The 15,568-nt window shown below is 29.9% G+C and overlaps 2 protein-coding genes across 3 annotated transcripts in view; both read right to left on the bottom strand.

The window, feature by feature from the left end:
• Positions 1 to 9,011, bottom strand: part of LOC145280197 (putative exonuclease GOR) — a 210,008-nt gene extending 200,997 nt beyond the window's left edge. Inside the window, exon 1 of the transcript XR_013868570.1 lies at positions 8,795 to 9,011. The gene's annotated coding sequence lies outside the window, so the exon portion shown is untranslated. The remainder of the gene's footprint in view (positions 1 to 8,794) is intronic.
• LOC145280202 (putative exonuclease GOR) lies at positions 5,698 to 7,919 on the bottom strand. Of its 2 annotated transcripts, XM_080131979.1 has the most exons (3): positions 7,522 to 7,919; positions 6,815 to 6,922; positions 5,698 to 6,529 (listed from the first exon to the last, which is right to left on the bottom strand). In XM_080131979.1, the coding sequence occupies exons 2-3, from the start codon at positions 6,857 to 6,859 to the stop codon at positions 6,410 to 6,412; spliced, it is 165 nt and encodes a 54-aa protein (XP_079988105.1). In that variant the 5' UTR covers positions 6,860 to 6,922; positions 7,522 to 7,919; the 3' UTR covers positions 5,698 to 6,409. The 2 variants fall into 2 exon arrangements, with proteins under 2 accessions (XP_079988105.1, XP_079988104.1); XM_080131978.1 differs by lacking the exon at positions 7,522 to 7,919 and having other exon boundaries at positions 6,815 to 7,135.
• Positions 9,012 to 15,568: the final 6,557 nt, after the last annotated feature.

Raw genomic sequence — 15,568 nt, 5'->3', positions numbered from 1 at the left:
TCAATGTGGTCAAGCAATGTGAACTCTGGTCTGTACCAAAATGATCAAACATAGTTATAAACATGATTGAAAACATAACCTCCTCGGTGTAGGTAAAAACAGCTATAATTTTGTGACGAGTCATATTGGTAGAATATAAATGACTCTACATGAGAAATATCAAGATTTAACAAACAAATCTATTAAGTTATACAGAATATTGAAGCAGTATTACAGAAAATGTTTGAAAAAAAAAAAGTTTGATTTTCTACAAATATTCTTGACTCTGAAATAGACTATAGATATCAAGTCCAATATAATAAAGAATTTAATTGGAAATAAAATATTTGTATGTTAATTGGTTTGGGGTTCTACTAGGGTTTTACGTAAGTCATCATGTTGTATTTGAATGATTGTCAGCCATCTTTAAATATGGCTGGCGTTCTCGTGCATGCACAAGATTTATGCTTGTGAAAAATAGTATAATGTTCAGGAGTCTGACATTCATTTGGCACCATCTTTTCTTCCGCAAAAGGTCACAGAATCAAAAATCTAAAAGGATTTTGACCTTTGGGCCCATAGAAATAGCATAGTCCATATTTTGCATAAGTATCAAAAATATACATTAAAGAAAAATGGAGAGTGTAAGGAGATTATATAGCGATATAATTACAAATATTTGTAAATATTTTCGCCTTAAAAACATATTTTATGAAGTTTTAGAGGTTTTGATTAAATACGGAATGTCCAAAGCATTTTAATAGAATGTGCTTTGGTGAACTTCAAGCACTCAATATAAATATCACTCGACTAAACCGACAAGCAGCAACATCCCACCCTTACACTATAGAGATCCCTAGATGTTGAAATTCCTTTTGCTCAAATAGTTTCTTCCTTCAAACTTTAAGACTCTGAAATTCCCTCCCAGGTTCCTATTTTCCTGACTGTACACACATGCACAAGTTCAAGTGTAATGTGAACAGAAATCTGACTGCTCAACTCCCTACGAATTTGATTGCACAAAGTAGCCTTTTATGTCAAAGTGGCACTGTGCCTTGTTTTGGAGACTTCATTGTAATCCCAAAGTTATAGAAGCAGTCTGTTGATCAGTCATAAAAATTTAGAAGAAAAGATGAAGAAGGTTACATCTGAAGAACCATCAGGTATCGTTGCAGCAATGTTTAATCATAGTAATCCAAAATGATAAAATAAACAAAACGGATTTTAAGATTTTGGTAGAAGAGTGTGAAAAAAATAATTTTTTTTTGGGGGGGGGGGGAGAAAAAGAATGAATTTTAACTGAAAGGGAAAGGATGTATTTATGCAAATTAAACTCCAAACAAAAACATTTTTATATATATATATATATATATATCTTTAAATAAGATACGCGGAAGATTCTCTAGAGCCCTTTCGGCTATCACTCATCAGGAGGAAATCGATAGCGTAACAAAATATTATCTCAAAAGTTTAGAGAGTTCTAAAGGGGAACTATTGAATGTGCCAAAAGTATGGGGACAAACTAAAATTAAATTTATTTTCGTTTAAAAACGATTAAAATATTGGCACAACGAGGGGAGAAAAAAAAAAAGTGGAACACCTTGCTTATTGATTTTGGGGAGATCATACATTCTGAGACGTTGTGATCCAGAGGGTCTAATCCTGTCATAGACGTCCTTGCAAAAAACATTCTTTTTAATTAGTTCAAGTAGACGCCTTTGCATTTTGACTTCGTTCTTGACGGATAATACTTGCAAGAACAAGGCCAAAATGTAAAGGCATCTACTTGCACTATTTAAAAAGAATGTTTTTTGCAAGGACGTCTATGACAGGATTAGACCCTCTGGGTCACAACGTCCCAGAATGTATGGTCTCCCCAAAATCAATAAGCAAGTTGTTCCATACTGTTGGATGAGACTATACGTATATGTACCGACGTGCTGTATGGTGGTCGCCTGACCGCTCCATGGTTTTCTAAAGAGATTCTTATTGAACTCGTTTTAATGTGTACAAAATCTGTGGAGTTTAGTTTTTGTGATATCATGTATTGTCAGGTTGACGGCGTTTCAATGGGGAGTCCGTTGGCCCCAAGTTTAGCGGATATTTTTGTTGGATATTATGAATCCATTCTGTTTAACTCTATAACAAAACCCACTACATATTTCAGATATATGTTGACAACACTTTTACTATTTTTCCATTGCAAGGTAAAGCGTCAACATTTTTAATAGGTTGAATTCTTTGCATGGGGCTCTAACTTTCACTATGGAAAGTGAGAAAGATAATTCACTTCCCTTCTTGGATGTTCTTGTCGAACGTTCAATGGGTGGGGGTGGGGGTGGGGCTTTCTCACTACAATTTGTAGGAAGCCGACATTTACTGGCCTATATGTGAACTGGTTGTCTTTTTTACCAAAATCATGTAAGATTGGCTTAATTAATACTTAGGTACATAGAGCCCTCATGATTTGTTCACCTAACAGGCTAGAGGCCGAACTATATAAGATCAGGGAAATATTCATCAATAATGGTTATCCTGTTGACCTTATTGATGACTGTATTTTCAAAAAGGCTGCGGATTTTAAATCCCTTAAAATGTTTCGACCTTTGAAATGCCCGGTTTATTTAAAATTACCGTGGATTGGGGATAAGAGTAATAGACTTTTCAAACAGATTCGCAGAAGTATTTACCACTGCTTCTATTCTGTGTTGTTGCTTTTGGTATATACTACGAGACCTGTTTTTCCTTCTTTTCACAAGGATAGTTTGCCTTACATCCAAAATAGCAATATTGTGTATCAATTTAAATGCCAGGGCGATGCTGGTTATGTTGGGCGAACATCCTTGCATCTTTTGACTCGTATAAACCAGCACGTTCCATCTTAGATCAGACATGGGAGGATGGGATCTGGTAGTCTCCCTCCTTCTGCAGCCTTGGACTCTGCTATTGGCCAGCATTTGGTTGACAATCCGTGCTGTGCTGATAGATATAAAATCGAATGGTTCAAGGTGCTACATACAGCGGACTCCAGAAACCATTTAAACATTTTGGAGTCTGTCTCTATCGCGGTGCGTAAACCTTCTTTATGCCTGCAAAAAGAAACGGCGAACGCATTGTTTCTCTTTGGGGAACTTTGAATCTTTTCTCCCGCCTTTTTTTTTTTTTTTCTCCCCTCGTTGTGCCTATAAAGTTTAATTTTACTTTGTCCCCGTACTTTTGACACATTCAATAGTTGCCCATTAGAACTCTTTCAACTTTCGAGATAATCTTATTTTGTTACACTATCAATTTCCTCCTAATGAGATGATAGCCGAAAGAGCTCTAGAGAATCTTCCACATATTTTATTTAAAGCTTTATACAAATTTTGTACCTCCAAACATTTAAATATATAAATTTTATTTAGAAAAAAAATAATTTTCATCACGGTGAATAAGTCAAGACTCAGTGATTGTCTGTGTCAAAAGCACTAAATTATTTTTATTTTTTATGAAAATTCTATTTGATTATTTTTCATAATTTTCGGTGTACAGCATTACTTTTCTATACCAAGTAAGTACCTCATACATTTTTGATGCTATGTTTAGACTGAGACGATCTGAATTTGGATTCTTATCCAGAATGCCCTTTTTGGAGAGCTAGACTTTCCCCACATTGCCTAACTGTTTCCTTATGAGGAGACGAGTTCATTTATTATTTTAAAACCAATATCAACAGTACAGATAGATGAAATTTTAATATGTATTTAAAATTACAAAACTATTTTATTTTTAACTCAGGAGTCATCACTTATGAAGGCCAAAAAGACACTCAAGGATGGTTGATAAAATTCGTGGATTGTCAGTTGTAAGATGAAGAATATTATGAAAGGATTGAAAATCATAAATGGACACTGTTTGAATTCTTATGAGAACAGTTCATGGCAAGTATAAAGTATTTGAACGTATAAAAATTACATAAAACTACAATGTAAAAAGATTAGCTAATTATGCAAAGCACAATTCAAATAATAGTTTATCACCAGAAAACAAAAATAAAGAAATTATTCTGGAAACATTCTATGTTTCATGAGTGAATTTAGTGAAAAAGTTAAAATTTAGATTGAAAAAAAAAAAATCATTAAAAAAAAAAAAAAGGGTTTCGGCTAAATGTTAATTTTTGTCTGTAAGATTCAGAACATTAACTTTTTAATTTTCTATTTTTATTGAATTCCAAATTTATTTTAATAATTCATAAGCACCAACTTTTCAGATTATAAATTATTTTAAACAAAGGTATTAATGGTTCCTCTACTTGATTTTATAAACTAGTGTTTAGTTCCTGTAAATCATATTTACAAAACACGTTTATGTTTAACTTGTTTAGAAAACTCACTTAAAAATTGAACAAGTCTATTAAAAAAAAAAAAAGGTTATAACCTGAAAATTTAGAGCTAAATCATTGTAATAAAAAACTATTTAAATTAAAATGGGTTTTAGAGTGAAGGTGGAAGAAGAGTAAAACAATGGGGGGGGGTATAATAATAATAATAAAAAAAAAAAAAAGAATTTTAATTGAAAGCAAGAGGATGTATGCATGCACAGTAAGATCAAAAGAGAAAAAAAAAACATTTTACGTATAAAAAATTTATTTACAAAAATATTTTTACAATTTTTTTTTTTTTTGCGTTGTTTCTGTTTGACGATTTTTTAAATTGAATGGAAGTTATTTTTGAGCTGCCTTCTTTAAAATAATATAAAATATTTTTTGAGGAAGAGTGTAAAGATCAAAAAAATTGTATGAAATCTACACGAATGAAACATTATTCTAATGATGTAAAAAAAAAAAAAAAAAAAAAAATGGAAGGAAATAAGGGAAAAAATGTTGGATATAATGTTACTGTGTTTTAAAGTCAGAAAAGAGACAATACAAAACACATGTTAAAAATTACACAAAACTAGAAGTTGTCTAATCGATTTTTTTTAAGTTAGTATAAACGTCTCCAATTTAGAAAAAAGTGAATATAATTCGTTTTTGGGGGTTAAATGATGTTGTGGATGAGTGATTGTTTTGGTAATTGTAAAATGATCGTGTTCCAGTTTTTCTTGTATTTTTATTTATTCTTTTTAACAAAAAGAAAATTGATTGGTAAAAGTGGCTTGTTTAAAATGGATGAGTACTTTTTTTGTATTGCACAGATGCTGCCATAATTCCGATACTACCCAAATCAAAAATGTTGTTCTGCAGTTGAGTAAAACTGACAAATTTGATTCGAGTAGAAAAAAACCATAAAGGTAAGAAAAATTCCTGTAATCAATGCAATTTATATTGAGCATCTATTAATACTTTAGTAATTGATAAGTGATAGAATTTCCTCAAGTCTCCTTCTTAATTTACATGGAGTATAATAATTTTTTATGGCTTCCTGCTTCAGTTGATGATGGACTAATTTCATTGCTGACATGGCATCTTCTTTACTGTCATGACCATCGGCTGAAAAACAAAACCAAGACAAGGGATTACATTGTGACCCTTAGAAAGTTTTAAAGAATTTTCAAGCATTTAAACTATTGAATAGAGAGTCATTTATGGCTTTAACATTCTTAGCAAATCTTCATATATTGAAAGTTTTGAATGCAATAAATACAGTGTTGAATATACTTACGATTATCCTGGATTTTCATTTGGAGATGATCTTGTGCCAACTTTTTCAGTCCTGTCTTATACGAGTTTCCCGACAAGCGTGCGTACAGAACTGACGTATCAACCACGTTACTGTGGACGATCTAAAGAAAAATAAAAAGTATTAAATCAATGCTAAAAGATTCAAGGAATCACATATTTAACAATGCATGAATAGAAAGAATGCCTCCTCTGCTTTAAATTAATCCATTCAAAATAAATTCTTGTTTTAAAAAGGAAAAGAAAGCTTAATTTACAATGTGTACTTTGTAGGAGGATGTAAAAAAGGTTCTTAATTAGACTATAATTTCTCAATGCTTACCTTAAGGGACCTCAAATCGCATTCTAAACTATGTCCAACAAGGATCGTATGTGCGGAGATATACCGTAAAAGTTGATCCTGTACATCTCTCAACGATGTAGTTACGTTTTTTAGATCTGATTCTTGAATTCCACTAAATCTAAAAGAAAAAAAATGTACACATTTACAAAAAATTATAACCTTTTGATTGGAGTGTCAGATTTACATAATATCAGCTAAAACCCATTTTAATCTAATGAACATGAGGGGGCAGGGTTAATACACTTTTTAACCATATTAGTGCTTAAAATATTTTGTGTGGTAAAATACACTGTCATATTCATATGCAAATCTTTCAATTATTTCGATGAATGATATTTCAAATACGTTGAAATTAAGAGTCCATATATTTTTCATGTTCATGATATTTATAAATGAAAGAATAACAAAAACAAATTAGCTGAAGGTAATTACCGCGTATTATAATCCAATATTTGATTATCTGGCTTGACGAACGTTTCATAAACAACATCACATTCCGAATTGATGAGCGTTACTTGAGCAACTTCCATGCCAGCTGTAGTATAGATCTGTTAAATAGTGGAGAAGAAAAAGTTATGAATTTCAAGTCTGATACAAAAAACTTGCTGAACTTTTGAGATAGGCAATTATTTCAAATGGGATGACTATACTCCTTTTAATATGATCACAAAGCACAAATAGGTTTGAGGTTTGGTTTATCAATTTACAATGCAGTTTTATGTTATTGAATGCAATTAATTGAATAAAAGTTGCTGATTTACTCAAAGCTAGGTACGAAATTTTTGGGGGAAATATTGTGTTATGGTGAGACAAGATTTAAAAAAATAACTTACCAGCTCACAATCCAGAGAAAAAACCTGCAGATGCATATGTGACATTGGATAGAAAACTGTGTTTTTGTATCCTGATGTGTCAAATTTATTATTGTGATGAACATGATACTGAAAATAAAGTGGGAATGCAATTACCATTAAGCATAGAAATTTAGCAAATAAGTTAATTTATACTTAATAAAAAAAAAACTAAAAGGAATTAGTAAATAATCACAAAATTATAAATTAAAACAATGATAAAATTACAACAACAAATCAATAAAAAATAATTATTTACAACTATACAATATGCATTAAATAAAAATATTGCATTTGTCCAGAATTCCCTCTACATACTTGTGACAGAAAGAAAATATTTTATTCTAATAATCACATAAATTCATCAAATAGTATTGTTTTTATAAATCAAATTTTATTAACCGATTAATGGGAATTTGTAGGCATTACAACAAAAATCTCGCAAGTTTGAATTATGTTAAGTTATTTTGTTTGTTTCTTGACTGTTTTTAAAATGACATCGCGAGATATTTATTCCTTAGCTAGCCATAAAATATAATTTTTTGTTTTAAAATAAATCTACTTACACAATTAGTGATTTTTGGGATATGCTATTCTCTTTCTGGCATGGTTATGTAAAACAAATATAGTCCTTTGTATATTTTTTAACATAGGCAAAATTTTGAACAAGAATCAAAATGTTTACTTACTGGAGCAACTGTACATCCTATGGAGTTAACTTTTCCATTGCAACATTTATAATGCTTCTCAAAACTATTTCCACCTGGAAAGAAACAAAGATTTTATGCATTAAAATTAAGGATACATAAATTTCCAACATAAATTGTATAAAAATTAGAATGGTCACCATTAAAAATAAATATCAATTATTCTAACCATGATAAAATTTGTTATCTACAATTCATTATGAATAGTATGCATTCAAAATTAATTTGAATGAAATAAATGTAAACAATTATATTTTCGATGAATTTTCTTTAAATACTTTAGATATACACCTGAACGATGTTGGGTAAACACGGCTAGTATTATATGTTGAAAGAGAAAAGTATAAAAACAAAGACTTACATTGTTTTGTGGCCAATTTTGCCCAGTGGTATGAGCAAATATTTTCAAATGTGTTGGAAGAGCGAACACAACGTCTTGCATCATCTTGTGAGAAAAAAAAAAGGAGAAAGGGGTGTTTATTTTCATATCTAATCACTGAAAACCATAGAAAATTTATAGAAAAATGTTTTGATATTTACTGGCAAAATACTCTTCGTTTGTTCTTTCAGAATGATAGAATTTTGTATTTCCTGTACCATCAGGACGGGGGAAATGGTTTTCTCGTAGCTCTTTTTCGGTTAATAAATAAGACTCTAATCTGAGATACAATTCAATACCTGCAATAGAAGACAATAAGTTTTGATAAGTAATAGTACATTCTTAAAAACTTAATAAGTAAATATTTTGATTCTTGTTCAAAATTCACCCTAGTGTTAATTTTATAAAAAAAATCATCTTATGCAATTAATAAGAATTCATAGGTATTACATAAAATTAGAAGTATATAATAATTAAAAAAAAAAACAAAAAAAACTGAAAACAGACCTATTATTGAGTAAACAATAAAATATGGCTTCCATAATAATTATATTGGATGACAGCATTTATTTTTGAATAATGAAATATCAATATTTTTACTTTTGTTGAAAAAAAAAAAAAAAAATTTTTTTAATGGAAGCTAGTTTGTGCCAGAATATGTAGAGTAAATTTTGTTTTTAATTTTTTTGTTAAATATCTTGTTATTGTAAAGTCACATGATATTTTTCTTTCAATAAGAGAAAAAAAATACTGATTTCTAGCTATTTACAAACATATTTAAAGCAAGATAGACAAAAATTACCCCCTCAAAAAAAAAAAAAATAAATAAAAAAAATAAAAAAATACAAAAAATACTAATAATGAAGGATAACAAACCGGTCAGTTGACGTGTCACTTTCTGCATTATTGGAACTAACGGAAGACTCTTTTCCGGGTGCATTCGGCTAGTTATATTGCGTAATATTTGAATCCTGTTTATAACATTCTCCAAGCTTTCAATATTGAATATACAATTCATAAGTAGTGCGCTCACCTCCGTAGCAGCCTAATGGGAATGAATAATAAAAAGAGGTAAATATATTAAAATTTTCAAATAAAAGAAATGTTATCAATATATTTCTTAAAAACACAAAAAATGACATTTTTAATTCATAAAATTCTCAAAATAGCTTACCATTCTAGATGCCATAAGTTGAGAAGTACCATTTTCAATGTATTCCTCAGCAACAAATGTGGTACATATATTGCGGAAATCTTGTGGTAATATTTTGCCTATTAGGTCAGAAAAATACAATTTCTGCAAAGAAAAATAGGTTTTGTTAAAATATGTCAGCACTTATACTCTAATAGTAAGAATTTTTGTTTGTGACATCATTTCAAGAATAAAACGAAGTCACATAAGCATTAAACATGTAAAAGTATAAAATAAACTTTTAACATTTAACAAATGATATCAACCGAAGAGTTAGATTCTTTTTTTTTTCCGAGGGTTTCATTTAAAACTTGACAAACACTTGTAATATATATCATCGTATAATAATTAGCTCACTGTGATTAAAAATATTTAAAATGTTTAAATTCAGTGTTATTTCTCGCGGTTGATGGTAGCTAATCGAGCCACAAATGGCTCGTGTTGCCGAGTTCGAATCTATCGACTGGTGTTAATCGTGACACCCTGCACTGGAGATTCCCGAAAGGCTGAAACACTAGTGTCTGTAGGTATTTAATTATTATAGTAAAAAAAAAAAAAAAAATATATATATATATAATTATATGTAAGCCCCTTCAAGAATACTTAAGGATGGCTACTGTCTGTGGAATAACTAACTTTGTGGCGAGGTTCGTATCTCATGACCGGCAGGAATTGTCACAACCTACGCTGATGATTGCATAAGCATTAAACAATAGTGTCTGTAGGTATAAAAAATAATTATTGTTAAATTATATACAAAAAAAAATTCAAGTTGATAAAAATTGTAACATTTTATAAAGTTGAAGAGTTTAAAGACTTAAAAAATATTTCACATTAATCGTTATAAAATATTTTTCTTTATCAAAATGAAACTACTTGATCAATTTACATGAATTTGGGAATATGACGTTTTCCAGTCCATGACGAATACATCAAAGATTTTTCAGTATTTTTTTTAATTATTAGGTTGAATTCTAAATACAAACTAAATATCCATTTCTAAAAACATTAAAAATAAAAGCATTATTTAACAAACATTTCAACATAAATATTTTTTTGTTATAAAATATTTTGGCACTTGATGACGAGTGTGGACCCTGCGTAAGCATTGGTCTATTTCACCACTAAAAAACTTTTTTAGGCCCCCCACCCAATCCAAAGAAAATGCCAAATTAATTTTAAACTCCAAATTGTTACACGTACTGACATGGGTTCGACACCATATGATGGCTCGTGACGTCTCTGAGGTATTGATACCATTGATAAATGGTAGTCACATTTAATTCTCATAGACAGCAGCAACAACACCAGTGATCTGTTTAGACCAGACATACACAATTTTTTATAAATTCTTGTAAAGTTAACTTGGAGTTTTCTAAAAAAAAAAAAATCCTTTTTTAATGGATGTCTTCTGATTCTCATGAATTTTGCAGCGAAAAATTTTTGTGTCACGAGATTTTGAGAGTCATCTCCTGATAACAACCCTACATTGCATCGTAAAGGCAAGTATTTTTCGTTCTTTGAGGAAATTATGAGAAGAATCAAAGTCCTTGGTCCACTTAAATAGTTGCGTAAGTATTTTTATTATAAATGTACAAAAAAAAGTATTTAGTATGAAAAATAAAGTAATGAAATAAAATAAATTTGGAATAAAATAAAAATAAATTTAAAATGAAATGAAAACAAGCACAAAATAAAAGTATGAATGAAATTTACTCAAAGAAAAAAGTCAAAACAAAACACGCTCGATTATTGGAGTTTAAAATCAATTTGACATTTTCTTTAGCTTTTTTTAAAATATTTTTTTGGCCTAAAAAAGCAACTTTTCCACTTAATATCATCAAGTAATTTCTTATTTACAGCGAAAAAACTATTGATACAGAGCAAAAGGTTCGATTTTTAGGAAAAAAGCTAATATTAAAGGTGGGATGTAGTGTGGTGCGCTTTAACTGGAGTTATCTCCCCGTAGTGATTTCCAGATGTCTACTTCGAATTGTTAGTTTTAAAATAAAACAATGTAATTAATATAAAATATATTTTAATATTGAAAGTAAGCACTTGATTAAATAAAATAAACGAACAAAATATACATTTTTTGGCAAGACTGTAGTTTAGGTGGAAAAATAATCTCGACCCCTTTATCACATAAAAGGAACTAATTTCCCTAATCACCGGTACGTTACCATGTCAATAATATGGTATTTCAGAAGTTTTTTTGAAAACTTAAAGAAGACCAACTTTTTACTTATTTATTTTAAACCGTTTCACGATCTTTTTTTCACAATATCTTTTTCTCTCATTTTTTACTTCTTTATTTTAAACAACATTTTTTAATTTTAAACAGAACATTTCACGATATCTTAAGCACCTATTTTAGTACGGTAACAAAAATCACGTGATTCAATTTTTAATTAAAAATTTAAAAAAATATTGTTTAAACTTAAACTTTAAAAAGTCTGATAATTATTTCTATTTATGTATTGTTTATCATTAAGGTACTAGTGCAGAGAGTGATCCGGACGTAAATAATAACGTTATTATTTAAAAAGCCATTCTTAACATGGGGAAGGGAGGGTGTTTTGTGCCTACTTTAACCTTACAATTGAATAATAATAATAAAAAAAAAATATATAAAACTTTAATTAAACTTGGAAATACGATTTAAAATTAGCGCGGATCACTCTCTGCACTAGCACCTTCATTAAAAAAAGTATTCATTGTGTACAAAAAAAACAACAAAAAAAAAACGGAACATATAAGACATTTAAATATGAATAGAACTTTTCATAATTGTAACACCTTTTTTTATTTTAATTAAACGCAATATAAATAGAAGTTTTTCGTAAGTTGTTTTCAAAAACAACTTCTGAAATACCTATATTATTGTTTATATATTATTGACATGGTACCGGTGATTAGGGAAATTAGTTTCTTTTATGCGATAAAGAGTTCGAGATTATTTTTCCACCTAAACTACAGTTCTAAGATATTGAATTAAATCTTAAAAAAAAAACACCTTGTTTGTACAAAACATAAATTAATTAGTCCAAAACCGAGTGATTCTCTCTGGCGTTCGCAGAATGCAATAAACTACATTTTGTAAACACGAAAATTACGAAGGCCCAAAATATGTCATGTAATTAAAAGTTCTTTTATTTTTTTGATTCGTTTTAAAATTGTAAACAAATCAAAACGGCCTTTTCAAGGTATTCACATTAAAACAAAATGATCGGACGAACGAATAATATATTTTTAAAAAAAATGATCAAAACCAACAAACGAAACCTGCGTATGTTAAAATAAAAAAAAAAAACACGTGCGTGTTTTAAATTACTAATTGTTAATTTAGATATTCACAGTAAAAATGAAATAACCAAAATACTTACAATCTTGTGGGTGTTGTCTGTAAACATTTTAAAGTAAGTTTAAAATGCAATGAAACATTTAAACATCAGATCTTTACGTTATGGTTTAAATTTATATCCGAGCTCGCCAGTATCTGGCCAAACGTGGTCAGAAAGTTTTTTTCCCGCGTAAAAGGATAAAGGATTAAACCCTTATCCTCGAGTGACCTCTTAGCCTTGATGCCTATGTAAAAAAAAAAATTAAAACAACAAAAAAAAAATTCCATAATGGCTGATTTAAACGTGCTCTCATAAAGCATGTTTTTTCAGCTGTAAAAAAAAAAAAAAAAAATCTACTCCATAAAATTAAGTTAAATTTTTTTTCGAATACGAATACGTGCAATATAAACATTTTTTTTCGATATTTTCATTTTTTAATGTCTTGATTAAACCGTACAAGTACCGACATTTTAAATGACAAGAAATATTTTTCATCAAAAAAGAAAACTAAAAGAAAGCGGTTCATTTCTTTGTGTGTGTTATGTAGTTTTTAATGCTTTTTAATTGATCTAAAAAATTAAGTTTTCACGAGCGGTTTACAAAAACATTTATGATTTTTGTTCTTTTTTATGGGGGTGGGATGTAGAACTCGTGTAGTTTAACTCTTGCTTCTGAAGTTTAATTAACCGTTTTTCCGTAAGTAAGGTGCCGACGTTTACTGAGTAAAATACCGTTTAATATTTCACAAAAGTTCTGTTTACATTGGATAGGGGGCGGTCGAGGAGCTGGGGTGGTGGTGGTGGCCGTTGCCATATCAAACGAAATTAGACTGCAGGATTAATGAAATTAGTGGGTTGTCAGTTGAAAGATGAATATTATGAAAGGATTAGACACAATTTGAATTCGTATAAGGATGATTTATGGTTAGATTTTGCAACTATTGCCTCACAATTTCATGTGCAGCTACCTTTACAGAGAGTATCTATTATCTTTTGAGACAGCTTCCATGCCAACTATGTCCATGCCTTTTTCTTATAAATTCTATCTTATACAGCGTTTCTTTTGTTAAAAAATAGATGCTATGTTGCATTTAAAAAAAAATTTGCATTTTTATGAAATGAGCTATAAATGATATTAGTTTCAACATGTATGCTATTGTTGCTTGTCCTAAAAACAAACCTCTATTAATACTACTACTTATGATGATAATTATATCCTCCCAAACTGTTGGATATGGTAGACTTTTTAGCCTGTTGATTTAGAATAAGTGGTTTATGCACAATTGATGGTTGAATATGGTTAAATTTGTGCTCATTTTTGCACTAAATACTAGCCACTATAATTCCCTAACTGTGCATTGACTGTGTACTATTAGTTTGCTGTATCTTTATTATAACAAAGTCCATACAGAATTTAAGTCAGATTGGCACAGTAGTTTCCAAGAAAAAGTGGAACAGACAGTGACTAAAATAAATATAATATAGATGTAATTGCACAAAATTTGACATAAACTTTAAAATACTGAATACAATTAAAGAATATCTATTATTTTGATTACTATTCTCATCTCCACAATATTTCGGTTGATGTAAGCAAGGTTAAGTCTAATTAGTACCAGATGGGTGATCATTTGGGAATACCAGGCGCTGTATGTAGGACATTGACACTTTCTGCAGCTCCTCCATCCCACTTGGCCTCCAGCTATCTCAACTCTGTCCTGCCGCTGGATCAGGCTGGTTGAAACGAGAGTAAGGCTGGCTCTACATAAACCATTTTCACTTTAAACTCCCAGTGCGAAACCTGCATCATCCCTAGGATGATCAGATAGTCTTTGTCGTTGGGTGATCATTTGGGAATACCAGGCGCTATATGTAGGAAGACTTTGATACCTCTCTGCAAGAGCTACAAAAACTTAACATCATCTCCCCTGATGAGGATATACATGCGACTGGGAACCGCTTTTGAATTTAATATTCCCATGAAACTTCCTCCTTTTCTCAATTCGTTATTCATGAGGGAGTAGAAGTGTTAATCTTTGTTATTTTTACTTATTATTGCCTGTAGTGAAGATTGAATTCTCAACTGTTGTTTAGAATTAACAAATGCCTCATCTGTTACTACCTGGTCATGTCTGATGGAATGTGAACAATCTACCCTAGTTTATAAATAACGGGCTCAGTTTGAAATTCTGTATAGATTCTTGGGTTCAAAATAAGAATTCCCAAGTTCCTAATAAAAACTTCTAACAAGCCTTTAATCTAAATTATTCCCCTCATTCACACAAACCTTTCGGTGGCAACTACTCTAAAACCAAATATTGTTTAATAAATGAGTTGGGACTTTTTTTTTTTTTTTTTTCGATAGTTCAACTTTATAGATTATTTTGCGCGAAAGAGTTATCCAATTGCATCTTTTCTCTTCCGACATTGGTTGCAACTTCGATTGCCATAGTTACAACTAATGCATTTATAATCCTCTCGAGTTATTTCCCTTGCCTTAGGAGTTGAATTTTTAAAAAAAATCGAAAACACTGAGAATTAGATTATTTGAAATAATATGGAAATAAGTTATTTCCATATCTGCTACATAATGAATTTAGTTTGTTTATTTTTCAATAAAATATATAGTTAGCATTTAGTAGACTATTTTTTTTGGTTCACTATTTGTTTTTACAATATATTTGAAAATTCAAGTTAGCTATAAAAACGGTACATTTCAACAAAAAAGAAAAAAAACTGATACTTATGGCGAATGCGGTCTGTGCTAAAATAACGTTATTGTTTAGAAACACATTCTTAATATGGAGAGGAGACAACAAAAAAAAAACAAACCTATTCTGTAATTTCATCTCATAGTTTAATAAACAAGATATCGTAAAAATTGAATTTAACTTGAAAATCCTAATCGACCGTCAACTCAAGACGAAAATTATTAAAAATGTAAAAGAGGTGGGGATTACTTTGTTGATATAATAAAGAGACATTGGAAAATTTGAATTTTGCGTACAAAAAAAACAAACAAAAAACAGCTAATCAGAATACGCATTTACTTGCTTATAATCAACCAATCAGAATGATTGTAGTATGTATAAAAAATCAAGATGGCGGCTCCCGG

The sequence above is a fragment of the Euprymna scolopes genome, chromosome 7 (assembly GCF_053919585.1).
Source record: "Euprymna scolopes isolate OS-2025 chromosome 7, ASM5391958v1, whole genome shotgun sequence".
Lineage (NCBI taxonomy): Eukaryota > Metazoa > Mollusca > Cephalopoda > Sepiida > Sepiolidae > Euprymna > Euprymna scolopes.
Note: the sequence above shows the minus strand (reverse complement) of the source record. Positions and strands in the feature narration are given on the sequence as shown.